Genomic DNA, 23,270 nt, shown 5'->3' with positions numbered 1-23,270 from the left:
ATTAAGAAAATTTTCCTTAACATTTACACTAGATATGGAAAAGGAGTAAAGATGATGTAAGGAGCAAAACAAAAGGTCTGCTGTTCTTACTGATCTTAATTATGTAATAATAACATAAACAATCCTAGTATCAGGCCAGCTCAGCGCTGTTTCAATGACTTAGTTGGAATACTTATAATTCAACACGGTTTAAATTCCAGTATGGAAGTATACAATCTTATTAAAGATATATTTTATAAAAAATGAAAGAATGCTTATGGGCTCTATTCATCAGAAATGCTATGTCATCTTCCTCCACTAAAAACGTATATCTGCACTACATTTCTTTACCTTTTCTACTTTATCCATGAGAGGCCCACTACCTTTTACATGTCAATGCAATATTTTGCTTACATTGAGCCAAAATATTATAACTCCTTTATTTTCCTCTACTTAAATTGTTCTCACAGAGAACAAGCTACAGTTTGTGAAATTATGCAAGTCTAATGAATCTTACCTACCTACTCAGCTCTTGAAAGAGCTCTGAGATTTACATGCTGATGTGGAATATTTCTTTAGCTCTTCTCCGTGTATGCAGTTACTTGAAAGCATAGTTCAAACAGAGGTTGAGACTAATTAAACCAAAGATTCCATTTTCATGTTCCTTTATTGACTTGTCTCTAAAATTTTAATTTTCTTACTATGTATTATTCTTGTCCCCCAAATACCATACATTTTAAATTGTAAGGGGGGAAAATGCTCTTTAGTATGTGTTGTCAAATATATGACATTTGAGATGGAGAGGAAGAAAATCAGTATTTAATCCTCAACCCGTGATCTGTCAAAACTATTTAAGTCTTCAGAAAAGCAAGACTGAAACAAAACTAGGACCCCAATAAACATTCTAAACTTCAAGTTCCTTAACATGAAGTAAAAATTTAAGCTAAAAGTAATTAACCCATTCTGATAGTAGCAGCTGAGACCTCTGTGAATTTGACCTTCCTGGAAAGGTTCCTCTGTGGCCAGGCCACCTGTGGAATCAGTAATTGGACACAAAGATTTGACATATTTTAGTTTCATAATTTGAGATCTCAATATGTAAAATCTGAAATAACTGAGACACAGTCACAATTAAGCTCTAGAATCCATATGAATTCAAAGAGTTGACACAGATAAACATCTCAGAAACCTGAACTGAGAATGTGACAGAAATCCAGACTGCGCTAATATCTCATCTCTAATGCTTCAACACAGTCTGTTATGATTGCACAGATAGCTTTAGTGCTTTATCTAATGAATCCATCTTTTAAGGCTCTAATCAGAAATGATAAAGAGCCAGTAGTAGCTCTGGTATCTGGCTCCAGAGGCACACTTCCAGTTAATCTATACAACCAAAAGCCAACCAAATAGTTGGCTGTTATCTGAAATATATTTTGCACATTATTATTATTTCAGCTGGATGGATGACATACATTCAAAATACATAGCTTTCAGTATAAAAATGATGATGATAAAGCTGAAAATTAAAGCCAATTTAGCCTGTAACTTAAATAATTAAATACATGATCATATCATATTTGTTGCATAGAGCTCATGTCTGGCTGGCTGGAATCCATTTTTACATTTAAGTATTCTGAACTATTTTTGTATTTTCCTTTCTGTATCACTGTTATCAAATGCATGAAAAATATTTTGAGTCTTTTTCTTTCAATGTCTTCTTCTAATTGAGAAAGAATCCAACAATGCAATTTAAGATATTATGAATTGCATGAAATTAATCATGTTTATTTGTCTTTGTTGCTACGCAGCCAATATTTTCAAGAAGTACAAAAGAAGGTAAAGAGCTTTAGTGGTGCAGTTCAAAATGATAGATTTCTAGATAGAATTCCTTACTTAGCAAGTATGTATTTCACTGGAACAAATCCAAGTCACTGGACTTCAGAGTTCATCATCTGGACATGAGAAGATACTAGATAATTACCAGGAATATTTCCTGTATCTGACTTCCTGAACATATTACCACATCTGATACCTCAGTACCCAACAAAGACCAAAAAAAGAGAGAGAATTTCGTTCAGGTTGTTTTTATGTAAACATCATTTATGTTCCACTTTCTATACTTTCAGCAACTAAAATTATAACCAAAGTTGTGGAACCAAAAATTAAAGTGATTGAAGGCAGTCTTCAGCCTATTATCAAAACGGAAGGTAAAAATCAATGTTATACATGGTTCCTTAAAAATCCATATAATAGACTGATTTCTATGAATGTATCTACATTCTTTTTGAAACTAACATGCTAAATATTTCTATATCAATGGCATGCTCATTTAACAGCAGAATGCGGAATGTAAGTTATTTAGCAGAGTAGATGGTGCATGAAATGTACTTTCAGTACATTTGCTTGTATTTGATTTCATTTGAACTTAATTTACCATTGCATTAGCACTAGTACCCAGATAACTCACCATACAAATAAATCCTAAGCTATTTTTCCTGCACCTAGACTCTTTTAGAGAGTATACTCTTTATAGTTTTGTTTCCAGTCTCCCCACATAAATCTCTTTTATACTGTTGCGAGGTGTTCCAAAAAGTGCAGGCATTTTTGATTCAACAACCTAAGAGAGCACAGAAGCTGTATACTGAAGAAAGCTTTTAAAATGTATATCCACACATGATATATTTTTTAATTAAACCACCAGAAACAGAGGAAATAAGTAGTTGGTGCAGTTGAGTCAAACCTTAGAATCCTTAATTCCAGCCCTGAATGTGTGTCTATATATAATATACATTATATATTCTTATATGTATACATATATAACACATTAAATAGACACATATACTTACATATATACTTATCTCCTGATGTTTCAGACTAGAGCATTAAATAAAGTTACTTTTCTCTCTCCCCCTACTGTGTATGTTAGCCAACTCCAACATCTCTGATGCCCCCTTCATTTCACATATTTTAATTACTCCCAAAGGATCGGAACTTAAGAATTATTTCCATGTCTAAGAATCTTAATGTGGTGACTGGCCACAGAAGAAAGACCAGGTTTTCTTCATTATTCTGTAAGAAGAATAGAAACAGTCTTCCAAAAAAGGAATAGATGATATCCTCAATTGAATCTCAAGAAAACTATTATTGTAATTATCTTTGATTTGGGTATTCTCATTTTACGAATTAAGATGGCAACTTCTTGAATACTTTTGATTCCTCGAAAAGTGTGTCATTACTTAAAACTTAGACATTGGAAGTATGTATGTAAAAGTGTATTTCCTAGCTAGTGAGTTATCTATATTTTTATACATTCTTGAGACTTAAAATTGAGGTATTTGGAATCTGTGCTTTTTTTAAAAAACATACTATACCTATTGTCATTTGAGTATTTGATTGCTCTTATATAGTGATGAAGAGAATTTGATGATTTAAGAAGTTAAATCTCAGAAATTTTTGTTGAGAAAATGTTTCTTGATCATTTTAATGAAAAATGATAAAATGATCCTTGATGTTTAGATTCTTGTACTCTTTTTTAAAAATCAGATTCCCTAAAATTTTGTATAATCACTTGTACACAGCTTCTATAGTAAAAATCATTCACATGTACTATTTTTATTTTCAAAGATTCTTCTCTTTTCTTTCAAGCTTCTTCATTCAACCCATTTATCTTCCCAATCTTTGTGAGCAGGATTCTATTGTATTACTTTTCTTCAATTAGGAACACAATGAAGCATCAGCTCTACTTGAGTTTTTCCTATGAAGGGAACTAAGATGAAAAATGGGGTCAAGTCACCTATGCATTAACAACTCTCCAGTTAAACAATTTGGAAGTTTTACTTTGTGCAATATAATGAGGGAGACAAATACTTATTTGGGCAGCCATTTACAATTGTCCAGTTCTAGAATTACTATTGGCATTTCCTTCTCACTGTTTGAACTTTTTGCTGATTCATCGATAACTCTTGAATTCTTACTAAATAAATTAGACCCCAAGACACAATTTTAAGATGTTTCTTATAAACGGTACCTAACCAAATTTTAGAAGTAAGAATAAATCAACTGAATACATATTGAGCACGTATGGTGCCGGGTACTCTCGTAGGTGCCCGCCAGGAATAAATATGAAAAAAAATTTTTTTTGGTAGTAAATCCCTGCCTTCATAGAATTTAAGGATAGATGATGTTTCTGAAATTCCAGTTGAGGCTCTTCTAAAGATATGTCTATTGGGATATTTTATTAACTCATTTCCTGTTCTTAAACTCCTTAGCTGTTCTTTCCTTTTGAAGTTTCCTTAAAACTTGGGCTTACGTTTTGATACTCAGTGTCCCTTGACCACATAGATCAAATATTATGGTGCGAAATACTTACTGTTTGAATGAACTGTACTCTTGTTTTCATTATTTTAGATTGTCCTAGACTATATAATTCTGGGTAATGGTGTACATTGACAATTTCTGAACAAACAAATAAACCCTCTCAAAGATAAGCAAATATAGTTATATTCAACTGTTGAAGGGTGTCACAGTATGAGTTAAATGTACTGAACTTCTCTAAGAAACAGTCTTGATTAACTAATGTAGTAATCTGCTTTCTAACATTCAAAATGATTTTCTCTGGGAGCAAAATCATTTTGCAAGTCAAATGCAACACTTAACTTTTGCATTTGAAGGACTGTTTAACTATTTATTAGTAAATATATGCATCATTCACATATAGAAGGTAAGTACTCAAATCTATTTTCTCATAAAACCTGAATTTCGTATTTTAAAGGTAGGCATAAAGTTGGGCTTTTTTGATGTTCAGTCTTATGCCCATTAGATAAAAAATGTAAGATACTGACTGATTAAAAATTAAATTAAAAATTTAACAAGAAAAGAAAGTAATAGACAATATCAGTATGGTAAAGTAAGATCTACACTACTTATCATTAGAGCCACTCAAATTTGTTCATACTGTATGATTCACAATGTATAGTCACATATAATATTTTGCATGATCATACTTTACAACTATGAATAAATGGATCAATTAAACATCAATTTAAATGCTAAAGCAGATGGAAGTTATTTTAGTAGCACACCAATAGATTGAGTTATTTGTTCTCATAAATACTGTTTAATTTGAGGACAATGGGAACTGTTTAAAACCGATTTCATAAAGCCTGAAACCACTTTGAAATGTGAGCAACACCAAATGTTGAAATAAATTTCCTGTTCTGGTAAATTTAAAGGACTACATTAACATGATAATTTGTCTCCTAAAACAATGCCTTAGGACCCACAATAACAAAGGTCAAAATTGAAGGTGAACCTGAATTCAGGCTGATTAAAGAAGGTGAAACAGTAACTGAAGTGATCCACGGAGGTGCGTTCTCTGTGTTTCCTGTAGCCTACTGTGAACATTTTCAAACAGTGTTGGTTTAAATATATTGAATATCTGAGGTTTTCTCTTGGACTTTTGTTTTATATAAATTGTGGGAAAACTTTTCTCAGTTACAGATTCTTATTAGCCGATCAATTAAAACATAGTTTACCTTTTAATGGATATAGTTGGAATTGATTTAACCATTAACTCACCAGTTCCAACAAAACTGTCATTACTCTGCATATGCAAGGATGATTATGAAATATAATGAAAACAATCATGTCAATACAAAAGAACATATTGTACTTAGAAGAAAGAGTGGCCATTCTATAAGACTGACTAATAAGTCATTGCTAGGACTTATAAGATTCCCATTCTAATGATGTATAATTCCCTGGACCCTCCCTGAACACTCATTCCACAGTCAAGAGACAAATATGACATGGAGTGTTAGCTTGCTAGTTGGCTCTCTCCCTTACCCAAGATTCAGGACATAACCACTACCTTTTAGACCTCTGTTATATGAATTTATTTGAGATACGTCCCCCAAATTATTATGATTGAATTCTAAATGGCATTGTTGTGAGAAATACATTTAATCATTAAAATGTCTAGCTTATGGCCATTTAGATGCCATAAGGGGATAAATCAAATGCATTTTCTTCCCCTATTTCAGAGCCAATTATTAAAAAATACACCAAAATCATTGATGGAGTGCCTGTGGAAATAACTGAAAAAGAGACAAGAGAAGAACGAATCATTACAGGTAATGTTTTTTTTAAACAAATGTGATCCTGAATCTCATATTGATCAAAAATAATGAAAATGAATAACAAAAAAATAACTGGCATGTGTACATGAAACACTGTAAAAGAAACTATCCTGATAAAATATCAATACATCATCCTTGATGATAAAAATCACCTGTGAGTGATAGAAGGGATAATCCAACTCACTTGAAAAATGTAGTTATTGTAAAATCTTCTTAGAAAAGTTTAGATTGGGATTACAGTTCTCTACTAAGCAGATCTTACAGGTAATTTTTAACTCTGTATATGAACTATGCCTGGATTATAAAGGGCAAACCATTTAATCCTAAAATATCTCTATAAGAATCATTAAAGAAACTAAGTCATTTTCTTAGTGGTTACTGAAGTCATTTTATTTCTTTTTTGGTAGAAATAATACTAATCCTAAATATGTAATCTATGTTTTCCTCTGAATTGGAAATTTTGGGACAAATCTATAAGCCTGTGTTTTTATTATGAATATGCATGTGTATCATATAATACACTATCTTCACTTTGCTATTTATTAATGAGTTACTAAATCCTAGAAAAAAACCATTCCCTCCTTCGATTTTCCTTTAATCTTAAGGTTTACACATACACATCTACACACCAAAATAATATGCAAGCTTGTATAGAACAACTGATCAATAATTTCAGTAAACCTCTGTATCAGTCTCCCATCAGTGAATTAGTCTAAAATTCTGAATTCAGCTATTTTTTAAGTCTTTGGGAATTCCCTGGCAGTCCATGTTTAAACAAGCAGTCAGCAAATATGGCCCATGCCAACCTATTTATGTAAATAAAGTTTTATTGGAACACAGTGTGACCATTCATTTATACAGTGTGTATGGCTATTTGCACTCTAAAGGACAAAGTTAAATAGCTGCAACACAGACCACAAGACCCATAAGGTCTAAATTACTTTCTATGTGACCCTTACAGAGGAAGTTTGCCCAGCCTTGTTTCAGTTCCTTATTATTATTATTTTTTTGTCTTTCCCTTAGGTCCTGAAATAAAATACACTAGAATTTCAACTAGTGGTGGAGAAGCAGACGAAACTCTGAAGAAATTGTTGCAAGAAGGTCAGTATGTCTAGAAGAATAAGAATGTGGATTTCTTTAAGCTATCTATGTCAAAGTCTAAAATAATCTTTGAAGCCTCTTACACTTTCTACTCTATCTCATTCCTTTGTTCTAGTTCCATACCAACACAAGAAAAAAGTCCAAAGATAGGGAATGAAACTCAAATGACAGTCATATTGATTGTTTTGTTCTATATTTGCTATACAGTGTTCAACAACTTTGTAAGAAAATTGGTTTATCAAAAAGTAACACTAAAAACCAAGAAAGAACCAAGTGTTGGTCTGGAATTCATTGTTGGGCAGATGCCATTATATATCACATCACGTCTCCTGCCTTTTTATTACATAAACCAATTTCTGCTATAAACATGTATCCTCTCAGAGGTCACCAAGGTCACCAAATTCATTGAAGGTGGTGATGGTCATTTATTTGAAGATGAAGAAATTAAAAGACTGCTTCAGGGAGGTTAGTAAAAGGGAAACAACTAACCCACTTAACAGGTTCTGATAACTGAGATTTTCAACTTTTTAAAGACTGAGCATTCAGGTTTTATTTTGTTTTTTTTTTAGTTAGGTTAAAAAAGACAACATCATGTCTGTCTTAACAGACTGATTGGGTCAATGGTGGTTATAGTAAGCATTATAAAGAAAGAATTACTAGTTTAAACAGTCTTTAAAAAGTTCAATGGGGAGCAGTGAATATTTTTTTGCTTTGATACAGACAACTGTAAAGATATTTTTGTATGTGAAAGGGGTATACTTTAAAAATTGGTAGTTATTTAAAGAAGCCCAAATTGAAATACTTTTTATATTTTAAAAAATGTATTCACTGCGCCCACAACAATAATAAGAGGCATGTTTATGAATTTTTTAAGTGCATAGATCTAGCAAAAAAATTGCATTTAGTATTTTTATTTTCCAAAACTACATACTTGGGAATGGGTTATCTGTTTCTTCTAACAGTTTGAGTCATAATCTATACCTGGAGCTGTAAATTATTTTGCATATGAAATTAATTTTAATATTTAAAATATGGAATGTTCTCTGCCTATGGCGTTAAAAGGACCTACTTTTAAAAGGAAAGAAGAAAAAAAAGAATTCAAAATCTTACACAAACTCTCAATGGTAATTACTCAAAGAAATAGTAAATGTTAAAAAAGTATAATTTGGGTAATTGGTATTTGAATAAATTAATTTCCAGTTCATTTTCTTAACAATAAAAGAATGTAAGGTAAGAAATTGTTTTAGAGAAACAAGTATTTAAATTATTTTAAAAAATCAAATATGCTCTTTGAAATATACTGTGAATTGAGAAACACTAAATTGAAGTTTAATGTTTATCCAAAGTATGGTCCCAATGGGTTTTATCCTTAAAATTTAAAAAAATTGTAGTACTATGTCCAAGAAGTTGTAAATTCTCTTGGGACCATGTATATTTTTGGCAATTATTGTTTTATTCTTTACTTTTATATAGGTAGAATCTCTTACATAGTATTGATACTGTTCAGTGATAGTAAAAATAAATAATTTTTATTGAACCAATGATTAAATTTCCCCTCAATAGAAAAATTTGTGTCTGAAAAATACAAGATTTCCTTTCAGACTCCAGGGAATATGTGACACTCCCAAAGCCACAACAGAACCAGTTTCCTGTGAGATCTAATACAGAATTTACTCATCTACCCCTAAATGCTTAACACTGTACTAGAAAAAGGTAGGGATTTGAGGGAAGAGGTGAAGACATGAAAATTAAGTTGAATTCTTTTTTTTTTTCAGTCCTTGCCATAGTAAGCGGCTTTGTAGAATGGCAGTGCTTTGTAGAGAATGAACCAATTAGTAACTGCACTTGTATATATTGCTTTAATTTATTTAGGCTTAAACTTCGGTAAGTATGTTTTCCTCTCCTTCAATAAGCCCCCATTAACAAGTCCATTATAAACGACGAACTAAGTGCTGAAGACTAACTTCAGCCAAGAGAAGATAATACCTGTTACAAGAATAAGATACTCTAATTTTTGTTAATGGAATCCTTCTTTAACTCTAGTTTATGTTCATCCCAAAGGCTGATTCCTTTAGTTCCCAGTATTTGGTTTCTCCACATATTCATAATGCGCTGGTTTTGTCAATGTCACAACATAAGTTTTTATCAAAACATTTCCAAGGGTTTTTTTTTTTCTCATAAGAAAGACAATATAAGCAGTATAGTTACTAATATCTGGACACTAAGTGGACATGCTAGTTTTCTTTCTTCCAGCCCTGTAAAACCATTGGGTCAACACTGAATAACAAGTATCTCTTGTCTAGATCCCAAGAGACACCAATTTACAAAGAAGCTGGTGTAAATAAAGATTATGTCATGCAAGATTGGCTTTTTTTTTTCTTTCAGAGTATTGATAATTGATCTATAGGTAAATGTGGTCCTCATCTCAAAGCTTGGAGTTTTCTATCTGAACTACTCATATTGTGGTACATATGGTACATTTTGATGAACTGAGTGTATTCCTCAATCATTTAGGTCATTCTTATTAACATGGCTAAGTGGTCAGTTTGGTACCAATATGATCTGTCATTGAAACACTTCAGACCCCTTAACTAAAACTTCTTCTCATAAAATGTGTTGAGTTTTTCACTCTTGTCTTAGATAGAACTACATTTACTGAAACTACTAAAGTAATTAAGGGAGAACAGCAAAGTAGTAGGCTATGGAGAAAGGAACAACAACAAGAAGTTATCTGGGAAGGTTTTGACAAATCTGCCTGTATAACATGTAAAGATTTATGGCTTCTGTAGAGAACATAGGATCAGGTTGTAGGTCTGGCTTCCAATCTGGGTTCCAACTTGAACTAACTTGTATTATAAATTGATGCTTTCCTGCCTTGCTTTCTTAATCTGAAAAGTGGGGATAGTAATGTTACCTACATATAAATGAATCAATATGTGAAAAGCACTTGGAATAATGTTCAGCGCATATCAACTCTCAGTGATGTTAGCTACTATCAGGATTACGGTCAATTAACGTTAACATGGTCAACAAAGTAATATTTTACACTCCAAATTTCCAAAGTCATAGCCATGTAAAAATGCAAAAATCTTGCAAATAAGTGAGCTGAAGCATTTTGTATGTTTCAGGAAACATGTGGTGGAGAGGAGCATTTTTGTGGGATTGTTCAATGATTAATTTATCTTGCCATATTTAGCTTCTCTAAACACGACCTAATACAAGTGTCATTCAGTTTGAGATGGCAGAGGGCCACTGAGCGCAAATCTGGTTTTCTGCACTTTAATCAAGCTTTTCTTCCAGAGATGTTTGTTTGCCACAATGAACACTTCTTATTTTGATTTTATCATAGCCAAATAATAATAAATTAACAAGTTAGTTAATTGGATAAATATTAATTGGATGCTGCCAAATTTATAAAAGAAAATCTGAGTGTAAGTGCTTGTTTTGAAAAGTAATGTCAAAATATTGTTTTAAATTGCATAATAAGTGCTCTTTGGAATTTAATAAGTCCATTATAAACAATGCTTTTTGTTCACTGCTTAAAGACTGGATCCATCTTTTCATGGCAACATTTTATAAGCCATTTTTTGTGACCAAGTAAACCTGAAGTTAAGAAAAATATATCAACTGGAGCATATTCCATAATTCAGACTTTTCTATCTCACATAAACTTTCCCTCACTAATCCAATCTAATGAGGTTTTCTCTAGTTCTGTATTTTATTATAGTATTAATATAGTGTGATAAATGGTTATGTATCTTATATTCTGGGGGGAAAAAAGACATGTTGGAAATATGCTATGTAGACAGAAACAGAATTCTTCAAAAAATGCTTAATGTTTCTTTCCCTTTTTTTTAAACTTGATATTATACAGCCCACAATACTGTTGGTGATAGTCTCATGTCATTTTTTATGGGATTTCAGGGAATTGAATATATATATAAAACAAAAATTTTGACTTCATTGTTGAGTATAGATGATATATAAAAATCAAGAATTCAAAACTTGGAGTAAAAAAGGTAAGCAGAGAAAGAAAGTTGCCATAGGGACCACACTTATTCATTGATCTCAAATGTCCAACGACAGAGTGAAAATGTGAATTTAGGTTGACCAAGTGGTCTTGTCAATGATTTAAAAGAAAAATGAGGAATTGGGAAGTATTTTGCAACTATAACAACAAAAAACTGCATTGTTATGAGACACTTAAAATTCTAAAATAAGAAAGATTTTATTATTTTTAGCTACTTAACTTTTAAATGGTCTTGTAGGATTGGAATTAAATTGGGGAGTATGTTGGCACACACTTCCTGAATTGCTTACTGGTATATTTCTAGAGTTATGATATTTTGTTGTCCTCATGTATTATAAGTTGATCATAGATTAATTTACAATGAGAATTTTACAGAGGCAGAAGTCTGATACATCACAAATAGGAATGACTGGAAAAAATGAGTGGATATCTCTGGGAAGATTCTTCTGCTAAACTTTATAGAATGTTAGACATCCTTTCATCATAAAGTGATGCTTTTCATAAAAAGGGTGAAAAAGTCATGTAAGTCACTCCATGCAACAATGGAACATCATCTGGGGTGCTACATGCCATAATAAAACAATATGTTTTGCAAATAGTAAACATTCATTATGATATATGGAAAACAAATGTCTGTTTGTTGCCAGTGCAAAAGTCTCACTACTCCAAAAGAAATCTACATGTTTACATGATGTTTATTTAAAACTTTATACTCTTCTGATCAACTATGGTTTCCTGTCTCATATTAGTCATAATTTCAAAGTATTTTTAACTAAAGCTATTTAATTTCAGACACACCTGTGAGGAAGATACAAGCCAACAAAAGAATTCAAGGTAAATATATTGACTATGGTAATTTGCATATATGACAAACCTTTTGTTATATTAAGACAAACCAAAGAAAAGGAGAGTATTCTAATATATTTTATTTTGAGCCAAGTATTTTGATGATATGAATCAGAAAATAAATCTTTCACTATTAATAGAATATAAGAAAAACAAATGTTAAAAGAAAGGCAATTATACTCATGTAAAGTGCTAGACATACTGAACCACTGAGGTAGACTCAAGTAGAATTAATTTGAAAAGAAACCCTTGAATACCAGAGTTGAACAAAAATGGGTAGCAGGTAGACCTGAACTCTGTGAAACTATTATTTAAAATGAGGCTACAGTTTGAGACAAAAGTAAATTCAAAACTGTATCTACTGTACACATATAGAAAATGATTAATATAGGTATGTACAAAATTTTGATATAATATGTAGGTTATATACATGTATATATCACCCATGCACTATAATTTTCTTTATAACTTTATTTATGTGCATTTTCTAATCTTCCACATAGGTTACCTTACATTCTGATGCATTCAAAACTCAAAGATTTCCCTTGTGGAACTTAAAATAATTACATATTTGGAATTTCTAAGATAATTATATACTAATAGTCAAAAGAAGTTGAAGGCTTATGAATGCATTATAGGCATATCTGATTTTAACTCAGTCCAATCTAGACATTTGAAACTAAAGACTCAATTGTACACATAATTTTTTTTTTATTGGAGTAAAATTGCTTTACAATGTTGTGTTAGTTTCTGCTGTACAATGAAGTGAATCAGCTAAATGTATACCTATATCCCCTCCCTCTTGGACCTCCCTCCCACCCACCCCCCATCCACCCAACTAGGTCATCACAGAGCACCAAGGTGAGCTCCCTGTGCTATAAAGCAGGTTCCCACTAGCTATTTTACAAATGGTAGTGTATTTATGTCAAACAATCTCCCAATTAGCCCCTCATTCCCCTTCCCCACCCCATGTCCACATGTCCATTCGCTATGTCTACATCTCTATTCCTGCCCTAGAAATAGGTTCATCTGTAAGATTTTTCTAGATTCCACATCTATGCATTAATATACGATATTTGTTCTTCTCTTTTGGGCTTAGTTCACTCTGTATGACAGACTCTAGGTCCATCCACATGTCTACAAATGACCCAATTTTGTTCCTTTTTATGGCTGAGTAGTATTCCATTGTATATATGTACCACATCTTGTTTATCCATTCATCTAACGCAGGACATTTAGGTTGTACACATAATTTTTAACTGAAGGCTTTATCACAGATTTCTTCTAAACATGAAAATTCATCCAAATTTTCTAAGGAACTAAAATCATCGCTTTAAATTATTATTTTCATATACCTTTGATCAAAAGAGGACTTGGTTTTATCATCATAACCAGAATATATTATTAAGAAAACAATCTAACATTTATTATAATAAGAAATGATGGTCTTTTATAGATATAGTTATGCATAAAATATCATATTCTTAAACACTATAGTTTCATCACATTTACAATCTATATGCTCTCCCTTCTTCCTAATCAGGATCTAGAAGACGATCAAGGGAAGATCGTCCTCAGTGAAAATCCAGACACCAGACAACAAAGTTTACAAAGCCCTAAATCAACAACCTGATCTTAAAGGAAAAATATGAGAGCCATGCTGACGTGAAGAAATGAACCACCAGCACAAAAAAGCAATCACTGACCAATTCTGAATGCAAATATAGTATTTTGTTTTTCTGAATGAGAAACAGGAGGGAAATTGTGGGCTTAGCCTCCTGTGGGATAGAATCTGAGGGAAACGTAACAACCTTACAGGCTTTTACATCTTGACATTAAAATTTCTGGCTAACTCTGGAATCCATGAGAGAAAATCCTTGCCACTGGATTAATTACAGTTCAAATCTCAGAGTGGTGAGCTGTTATCCCCTTGAGAAGATTGAACCTTGAATAATGGATAGATAAAATGCATGCAAGGAGTTACCTCTCAATGGGAAATGGATAAATAAAAATGGGTGCTCAGTATAAAAAAAAAAATAAGAAAACCAAAACTTTTGTATCAAAAAGGTTTGCACATTTGTAATACAATGTGGGTTTACCAGAAAATTATGTTATTTCTACAACTAATTTTGTACTCTTGAAATGTTTGTCTTATGCTTCTTGCAATACATATTTTTATCTCAAACATTTCAATAAATCCATTTTTCAGGTATAAAAAGAATTACTTCAAAGTGGGTAATTCAAAAAACTCAAGGTTTAAGTTAATAAGAGGTTTGGACTTGGGAACAGGACTTTATACCTCTTTTTTTATATATAACAAATACTCATTAAAGGAAATTGAATGAATTTAGTGTTTTTCAAATTTTTAAAACTATTATGATATATAAATAATCATTATACAATGAAGCAATAATTAAACATCAACTGAGTACATAATATAACCCTGGAACTGTGCTAAGTTATGAGGATTCAAAAGAAGAATTAGACAACTACTGTCCTCAAAGGGTAAAAAGACAAATCAATAATCCACAATGTACCATGGGCTATAATAGAAGAATAAACAGCACTACAGGAGCACAAATACCTCAGTTAATTATTCCTAGGCTTAGGCTAACATAGAAGGAGCCAAAGAGATGCCCTTAACAGAGACTTGAAGTAACATAAGAGTCTACTACATGAAAAAGGAGGGGCAGAAAAATATTGGTTTGCTGAGAATGATAAAGAGATCAGTTTGATCTACTCAGATCTCAATAAATGTCATCCTTATCTTGGACTAGAGATAAGAGCAGACAGGGAATAGAACCCTGCTGAGAGTAGAATAGAATAGGAGTAGGAATAGAGTAGGAATAGAGTAGGAATAGAATACTGCTGAGAAACTGACTTGTGATAGTGTGATAAATTATAACATGCATTGAAAGTTGGTCATTGAGAGACTATAAAACTGAGGAAGACCAAACTAAAGATACCTCTTGGATCAGAGGCTCAGCCCTAGAGTAATACTAAATGATCTGAAAAGATTTGAGGTAGCTGAAAAGCATTGGTTCTTTGAGGAGCAATTGAGGTAAGGAAGTGAGATATAAAGTTCTAATGGTGTCACTAACTGCGGAAGTCTGGGTAGCCTGGGTTTTCCAGAATGTTTCCTAGTCTGGACAGTGGTGAGATTTATGCCTAGCATTTAGAGCCCTTGCCAAGAAACAAAATGTCCTACCAACTCAGTACTCATGTAGAGAATCTTTGGACTGCAATCTAAACTGGACAGAGTGTGGCTGTGTTTTAACCAAAATGATTCAAAGGAAGTGGTTACGTAAGGTGGTGCTGGTAGAATATATTACATCATCATTAACACAGATGGCTATTCCAGACAGACAGCATGTTGTTAATAATCCTCTGGAAGATCACAGGTTGATTGAATAGAACAAAGAGTATATGGATTCATTCAGTTAGCTCCCTTCAGGGTTTGTATTTGATAATGAACCAGGTGTTGCAAAGTTCGACTTTGAACATGGTCATCAGAGACAGTAGGGATGAAACCGAGGGATATTTTTAAAGACTGTTACCTTTAATTTTAAGGCCCTGATGGGTTTTTTTGTACCATAGGAGAAAAGAAATCAGTATTTGAGAGTATACATACAAAAATCTAGCATGTATCTCTGGGAAAAGACAGCCAAGTGACATATGCAAATATAAAGATAAAATTTAAAGAGAAATTATTTATAAAATAGAAATAAATACAAATAAAAAGAAAGAAGGTTAAAACATATGAAAATAAACAATAATTTAAAACTTCAAAATAAGAATTTAAAATATGTAGGTAGATAGATCAATAGATAGATAGGTAGATAGATATCAATCTTCCTGGGACACTTTCTACAAATCAAAGCTGCAGAGTAGTATGTGTTTTACACACAATATTTATTCCTTTAAAAATTCTCAAGAGTCTTATTATCTCCAGTTTCATAAGAAAAACATGAGGCTCAATGACTTTGCGTAACTTTTCTTACTTCTTTTGCACTGTACTCTTAAATCAGGCCATCAATCAGCTTACAACATGCCCATTACCCAGCAAGTATAAACTTGAATAGAGCAAACACATCTGTTTTTGAAATTGTGCTTACTCTGCACTACTTTATTTCAGCTCCTCTTCTAACCATCCTCTGCATAAGTGGCATTAAATTTAAGGCTGAATTTTAAAATAAGCCCTTCTAGTCAATCCTGATGCACAAGGTCCACCATCCTAACTTTGAGAAATATCGCTTTATAGAGATTTCTGCTGAGACCGTAGTATCCAAGCAACCAGTGATCTACTTTCTGTCACTATAGACACAGCATTTTCTAGACCTTTTATAAACTGAATCACATAGTATGCATGGCTTCTTCTTTGTCTGGCTTTCCTTTCTCTTGGATTAATATGTAGGAGTGGAATGGCAGGACCAGACGAAAGGAATAGGATTAAAGTTTTAGGAAACTGCCAAATCATACTCCAAAGGCGTTCTATTGTTTTGCATTCCCACCAGAAGTGCATGAGAGTTCCTGTTTCTCTTGCCAACACTTGACATGGTCAGTCTTTTTAATGTTAGGTTTTCTAATAGGTGTGTAGTGGTATCTCATTGTGCTTTTAATTTGCACTTTCCTAATGTATGTTTTTCATCTGCTTATTTGACATTTGTATATCTTCTTTGGTGAAGTGTCTGTTCAAATCATTTGCCAATTTTGAGTTGTTTTTTAAAAAATTATTATTGAGTTGAGAGTTCCTTATATATCATGGATACAAGTCCTTTATCAGCTATATAAGGTGAAAATATTTTCTTATAGCATGGGACTTAACTTTTCATTCTCTTAGCATTGTTTTTGAAGATACCAAAGCCTATTTTCTTTTGTTTCCTTTTATGGATTTTCCTTTTGGTGTCATATCTAAGAAATCTTTTATTAACCAAAGATCACAAAAATTTTCTGTTTTCTTTTAGAAGTTTTTATTAGAATTAGGTTTTACATTGATGTATATGATCCGTTCTGAATTACTTTTTGTTTATAGTACAAGGTATGAACCGAGGTTCTTCTTTTTTTCTATACAGAGCCAATTATTCCAGCACCATTTTCTGAAAAGACTATCCTTTGTCTACTGATTTCCTTTTATACCTGTGTCAAAAATCCATATATTTGTGTATATATTTCTGTTTCTTTCTATTCTCTTCCATTAATCTATTTGTCTATCTTAATTGAAAAGTCACAATGACTGGTTTGAAATAAATCAATCAATCTGTTAGAATTAGTACTCCAACTTTGCTCATATTTCTCAAAGTTGTTTTGGTTACTTTAAGTTTTTACATTTCCAGATGAATTTTTTAATCAATTTGGCAATTTCAACCAAAAAAAAGAGATATCTGCTGGACTTTGAAATTGTGTTGAATCTATGGATCAATTTGGGGATAATCAAAATCTTCACAAACCATGAACAAAATATATCTCTCTGTTTGTATAGGTATTCCTTAATTACCTTACCAATGTTTCATTATTTTAAGTGTACAAGTCTTGCACATCTTTTTGTAGATTTTTCTTAAGTACTTGATATTTTTGATGGTATTATAAATGGCATTGTTTTTATTTCAATTGCTGACTGTTTATTTTCTGTGTATTGATCTTGTATTTTGCAAACTTGTTAAACTCCCTTATTAGTTCTAGTGACTTTTTGTAGATTCCATCATGTTTTCTACATTGACAAACATGTTGTCTTCAAATAAAGACAATTTTACTTTTTCCTCTGCCATCTTAATACCGTTAATATTTTCTTGCCTTACTTCATTGGTTGAAATTGAATAGTAGTATAATTTAGAATAGAAATGGCAGGAGTGGGCATTTTTTTGCTTCATGATCTTAGAGGGAAAACATTCATTCATTCTTTTAGCCTTAAGTATGATGTTTAGTTTCATGTTAGCATCACTACTTTTTCATAGTTCTCCATTATCAGGTTGAAGAAAGTGACTTCTATTTCAAGTTTGCTGAGAATTTTTATCAGGAATGAATGTTGAATTTTACCAAATGATTTTTCTGCATCTATTGGGATGATCATGTGGGTTTTTGTTTTTGACTTTTTTCAGTTTGACAATATGGTGAATTGAATGGAATTAATTTTGAATGTTTTGGATGTAAATCCTTCATTCCATTCATCTCTTTCATTCTGGGATGAATTCTACTTGGTCATGATATATTCAATTTATGAAAGCTTTAACAGTTTTCACATGTATGTTCATGAGAGATATTGGTCTATAATTTTCTTTTATTGTAATCTCTTTGCCTGAGTTTGGTATCATGGTAATGTAGACCTCACAAGATGAGTTGGGAAGAATTTTGTTCAGCTTTTAGAAAGTGTTTTGTATAGAATTGATAATATTTTCCTCCTTAAATGTTTGATAGAATTGATAGAATCAAGGCTTGCAGTTTTCTTTAAAGAAACAACTAAATATCCAATTTCTTTAATAAGTATAAGGCTATTCAGATTATCTATTTTTTCTTGAATGAGATTTGGTAGTTTGTGTCTTTCACGGAACTTGTCCATTTTACACCATTTTGAAATTGATTGGCACAATGTTGGTCAAAATATTCCATTATTATCCTTTAAATATCTTTAGTGATGTCACCTCATTTATGCCCAGTTCTGGAAATTTGCGTCTTCCCTCTTTTTCTCCTAACCAGTCTAGCTAGCCATCAATCAATTTTATTGATTTACTCAAATAAGCTTTTGATTTCGTATGTTTGTCTGTATTGTGTTCCTATCTTCTATTTCACTATTTTCCACTCTTATCTTTATTATTGTCTTTCTTCTGCTTTATCTGGTTTTAATTTGATCTTGATTTTCTAATTTCTTAAGGTAGAAGCTGAAGTCATTGACTTAAAAACTTTCACTTTTCTAATACCATACTTTAGTATTATAAATTCCCCCACTAAGTATTGCTTAGTGGTCTCTCACAACATTTCACATGTTTTAAAAATTAAATTAAATTCAAAGTACTTTCTAATTTTCTTTCTAAATATGTTTAAAAGTTCCATTATCTTTTTAAGATATTGAAATAATAAGAAAAGTATCTATTTACATGTGTAGTGATGATTTCTCATGTTCTTTGTTCCTTTGTATAGATCTATATTTCCATCTGGTATCATTTTCCCCTTCCTAACATTTCTTTTAGTGCAGATCTGCTGGCGATAAATTGAATTTTTCTGTCTAAAAAAATCATTATTTTGTCTCTGTTTTTGAAAAATATTTTTGCAGGATATGCAATTCCAGATTGCCTTTTTTAAATTTATAATGCTTTAAAGATGTTACTTCACTATTTTCTTGCTTGTCTCATTCTTATTTGCTCTGTATTTAATATGTGCTTTTTGCTTTTTGATTATTATGTGGATTGGGGTGGTTTATTTTACGTTTTTGTTCCTAGGATGTATTCAGTTTCTTAGATCTGTGATTTTAGGATTTTTATCAAATTTTATTTTCTTCAGTTATCAATGATTTGTTCTGTCCCCTCCTTTCTGGGATTCTAACTACATATATTAGACTACTTTTAAGTTGTTGTATAGCTCACTGTTACCCTTTTTTCTTTTTTTTAATTTTTTTTTCTCTGTGCGTTTTTATTTTAGAGAGTTTCTAATTTTATGTCTTCATGTTCACTAGTCCTTTCTTCTGCAATGTGTAACTTGACCCTGAATCCATTCCCTGAATTTTTCATTTCAGACATTATAGTTTTCATCTCTAGAAATTCAATTTGGCTTTTTTTTTATATTTTGCATGTCTCTCCATAACTTTTTGAACATATGGAATATAATTATGGTAACTATTTCAAAGTTCTCTGCTATTCTAACAATGTGCCAACTCTGAGTCAGTTAACTGATTGAATTTTGTCCTCATTATTCCCCATATATAACTTTGCATGTTAGTAAACTTTGATTGGTTCCCGGACACTGTAAATTTTTCTTGTTGGATGCTAGATATTTTGCATTCCTACAAATATTCTTGAATATTGTTCTAGGATGTAGTTAAGTTTCTTGGAAACAGTTTAGTCCATTCGGGTCTTGCCCCTAAGATTTGTTAGGCAGTGCCCAATCTGTATAGTCTGAGGCTAATTATTCCCTGCTATTTAGGCATGGTCCTTCTGAGTACTTTTCCCAATGCCCAGTGAATTATGAGGCTTTCCAATCTGACTGGTGGGAACAGGTGTTATTCTAGGCCTTGTGTGAATGTGAGGTACTGCTTCCTCTAATCTTTTCAGAGGTTTTTTTCCTCTGTTCTCTATTAGTTTTCTAATATTAATGTGATTACTAATTAATAAATTATTTCTAATAATTTTCTAATATTTCTAATCATGTGCTGATGATTACCCTGCTGAATACTCATGGAAGCCCTCTGCATATCTTTAAAGTTCTCTCTCTGTGCAGCTCTCTTTACTCTGGTCCTCTGTCCTGTGAACTCTAGCCTTCTTAGTCTCCCTTTACACTCAGCTCTATCTCATCACTTCCATGAGTCAGCCAGGCTCCACCTGGATTCTCCCTTCCTGTACTTCAACCTGACAAGTCTTTCAGAACATAACACTGGGACAATCATAGAGCTCACTTCACCTGTTTCCTGACTCTTAGGCATCACTGTCATTCGTTGCCTGATGCCCAGGCACCATTCTAGAACATTCTTTGGAAATTTTTCTCTGTTGTTTTTTTTTTTAAATTGTTTTAGTCAGGAGAGTAAATCTGGTTCATGTTATTCCATTTTTCCTGCAAGTGCAAGATCTTCTCTAATTTAATTTAGTTATATTAATTCCATTTCATAATCATAAACTGCAACTCTAAATAGGAGCAGCCAACTGGAAAATGTTAATCATAAGAAGAGCCAGATGGAAACATGTTGATGGGATGCACACAGATCTATCATAAGTAACAGAAAAAGAATTCAAGATGAAATATCTTACAGCTACTAACATTGCTATTCAACGTGCACATGCACTCACATATACACCAATAAGAAATTGTCTATGTCTACCTAGAGGGGTGAGATAGGGAGGGTGGGAGGGAGATGCAAGATGGAGGAGATATGGGGATGTATGTATATATATATAGCTGATTCACTTTGTTATACAGCAGCAACTAACACAACATTGTAAAGCAATTATACTCCAATAAAGATGTTAAAAAAATGCTAGAGAGACAATAAAAAAAAAAGAAATTGTCTAAAGGAAAATGGTAATTGAATTTTATTTTTTGAGATTTCTTTTTATATTCATCTGAACAGTTCTTTCTTTTTATCTATAAACTCTGAAAATAACATTTCTTAAAGTTTTAAGCACTTATTTATGTTAATTGAAAATAGCCTCATTGTCTTCACTTCTGAGAGTCTCTGAAACGTCTTACAAAACATCTTACAAACATTAATGTCTGTAATGTCTTACAAACATTAAATATTCGTTGATGAGATTTCTATGCAATATGATGAGAAAAGAGTAGTAATTTTCTAGCCAACCTAGGTTCTAAAAACAACAATTGGAAAACTTAGACCATATGTCAATAAGGCTGTTGGATGACTTTCATTTTTAGCAATAAAGTCATTAACTAATGAATTTCTTAAACTTTAATGAGGTCTCACAAAAAGTTGTGGAAATACAGAAAAAAATCTGAAACATAAAAGGTAATTATGGAACTTCATGAAAGATAAATCAAAAAATTCCATAATTACAGTCTTCAAGGGGTTGGTAAGAACAGTTAGCTTGAAAATATAAGAAATAATCCATGAGAATTAAAAAAAAAAACTGGACAGAAACAGGGTCAGTAAACAATGTGTAGATTAAGGATCCAGCTCAGTTGAAGGAATTTTAATAAGTCCCTCCTGAATGAATTATTCCTGAAAATTAATCCCAACTTAATTTTGTTAAACTTTAGAAACTATTTATTAGGTTAAGGCTCTATTATAAAAATCAACCTGGATTTTTTTCTTAATATGGCAGAACAATATACCATTTAGTTAAAAAAAAATTGAAATCATTAATTTTCCTGTTCTAGAAGAGCTCAATTAAATTTTTTCTTAAGTTCATTATATATCACCAATACCTGAGTTTCAAATATTTGTGCCACAATTTCTGTTTGCTTCTCTTTTACTACAATAAAATGATCATCTCTCACACACTTTAGATGGATTGGGTCCACAAATGCAACCATCAAAGACAGCAAAGAACCTGCTGCAACCATACCTAACTACTACATTGTTATCTCTGCAGACCCAAAGCTACTCTCTGGTATTCACTATCTTCTTAGCCCCAATGTAATTACATCTTCAGGAAAATGAGCATATAAAGAAAATAAAATCCCTAGGTCTTGTTTTACTATGACAGTTTTGCCTAAGCAGTTTTATTGCCAAACATAGGAACTATATTGGAAAAATTAATGCAAAGAGTAGGAAAAGACTGAAGTAAAAATTAACATAGTTTATGCTACAGTAGTCTTTGATGAGAAATACTTTTATGCATGAATTATTTAGGTAATTTCCACAGTCCTTTATTATCTTCCTGTTTACAGCCATGCCTTTGCATAGGTCAGAGAAATAGGACACTTAACCCACTGCATTCCCTTAAATACAAAAGTCATATAATCTTGGCAGTAATTATGAGTTCTACCAAACCCAAAATAGCTTAATCTAGTTTGAGTGTAAGCCAAAGGATAAGCGAACTATGGACACAACCAGCCCACTACCTGTTTTTGTAAATAAAGTTTTATTGGAACACAGACATGTATATTCATTTATATACTGTCTGTGGCTTCCTTCACACTATTAGGACTGAGTTGAAGAATTGCAACAGAGACAGATAGACCACAAACCTAAAGTACTTACTACCTGGTCTTTTACAGAAAGAAAAATGCCAACCTTTGGAATAGACTCCAAGTTAGGAAATATTTCTGTAATTTTACACTAAACACAAATCACATACTTAATTCATAATTTTCCACCTGGTTGGAACTAAATAATTTGTAGAAATTAGTCCCTTTAACACAAATGTAATCCCTGCTTTGAAGAGATTTGCTTATTAGTTGATAACTTTGTATCCATTTCTAGTAATTTAGAATTCTCACATGCTTTCAGCACTAGGAAAGGAATGCCAATGTATTAATTAAAGTAACATTAATTCTACACAATTTGCATATAATCAGTA

At 32.0% G+C, this 23,270-nt stretch overlaps 2 protein-coding genes across 6 annotated transcripts in view; one reads left to right on the top strand and one right to left on the bottom strand.

The window, feature by feature from the left end:
- Positions 1 to 14,439, top strand: part of POSTN (periostin) — a 34,242-nt gene extending 19,803 nt beyond the window's left edge. Inside the window, exons 17-23 of one of the 5 annotated variants that reach the window (XM_019936731.3) lie at positions 2,106 to 2,186; positions 5,255 to 5,344; positions 6,021 to 6,110; positions 7,140 to 7,217; positions 7,599 to 7,682; positions 12,040 to 12,081; positions 13,637 to 14,439. In XM_019936731.3, coding sequence (XP_019792290.1) covers positions 2,106 to 2,186; positions 5,255 to 5,344; positions 6,021 to 6,110; positions 7,140 to 7,217; positions 7,599 to 7,682; positions 12,040 to 12,081; positions 13,637 to 13,674 — 503 coding nt within the window. In that variant the 3' untranslated portion in view covers positions 13,675 to 14,439. The remainder of the gene's footprint in view (positions 1 to 2,105; positions 2,187 to 5,254; positions 5,345 to 6,020; positions 6,111 to 7,139; positions 7,218 to 7,598; positions 7,683 to 12,039; positions 12,082 to 13,636) is intronic. The other 4 variants (XM_019936732.3, XM_019936728.3, XM_019936733.3 and 1 more) reach the window with 4 other exon arrangements.
- LOC109550234 (uncharacterized) overlaps positions 1 to 23,270 on the bottom strand; it is a 529,004-nt gene that overhangs the window by 127,076 nt on the left and 378,658 nt on the right. The gene's annotated exons all lie outside the window — the stretch shown is intronic.

The sequence above is a fragment of the Tursiops truncatus genome, chromosome 18 (assembly GCF_011762595.2).
Source record: "Tursiops truncatus isolate mTurTru1 chromosome 18, mTurTru1.mat.Y, whole genome shotgun sequence".
Taxonomy (NCBI): Eukaryota; Metazoa; Chordata; class Mammalia; order Artiodactyla; family Delphinidae; genus Tursiops; species Tursiops truncatus.
The sequence above is the reverse complement of the archived record's forward strand: the minus strand, read 5'-3'. Positions and strand labels throughout refer to the sequence as shown.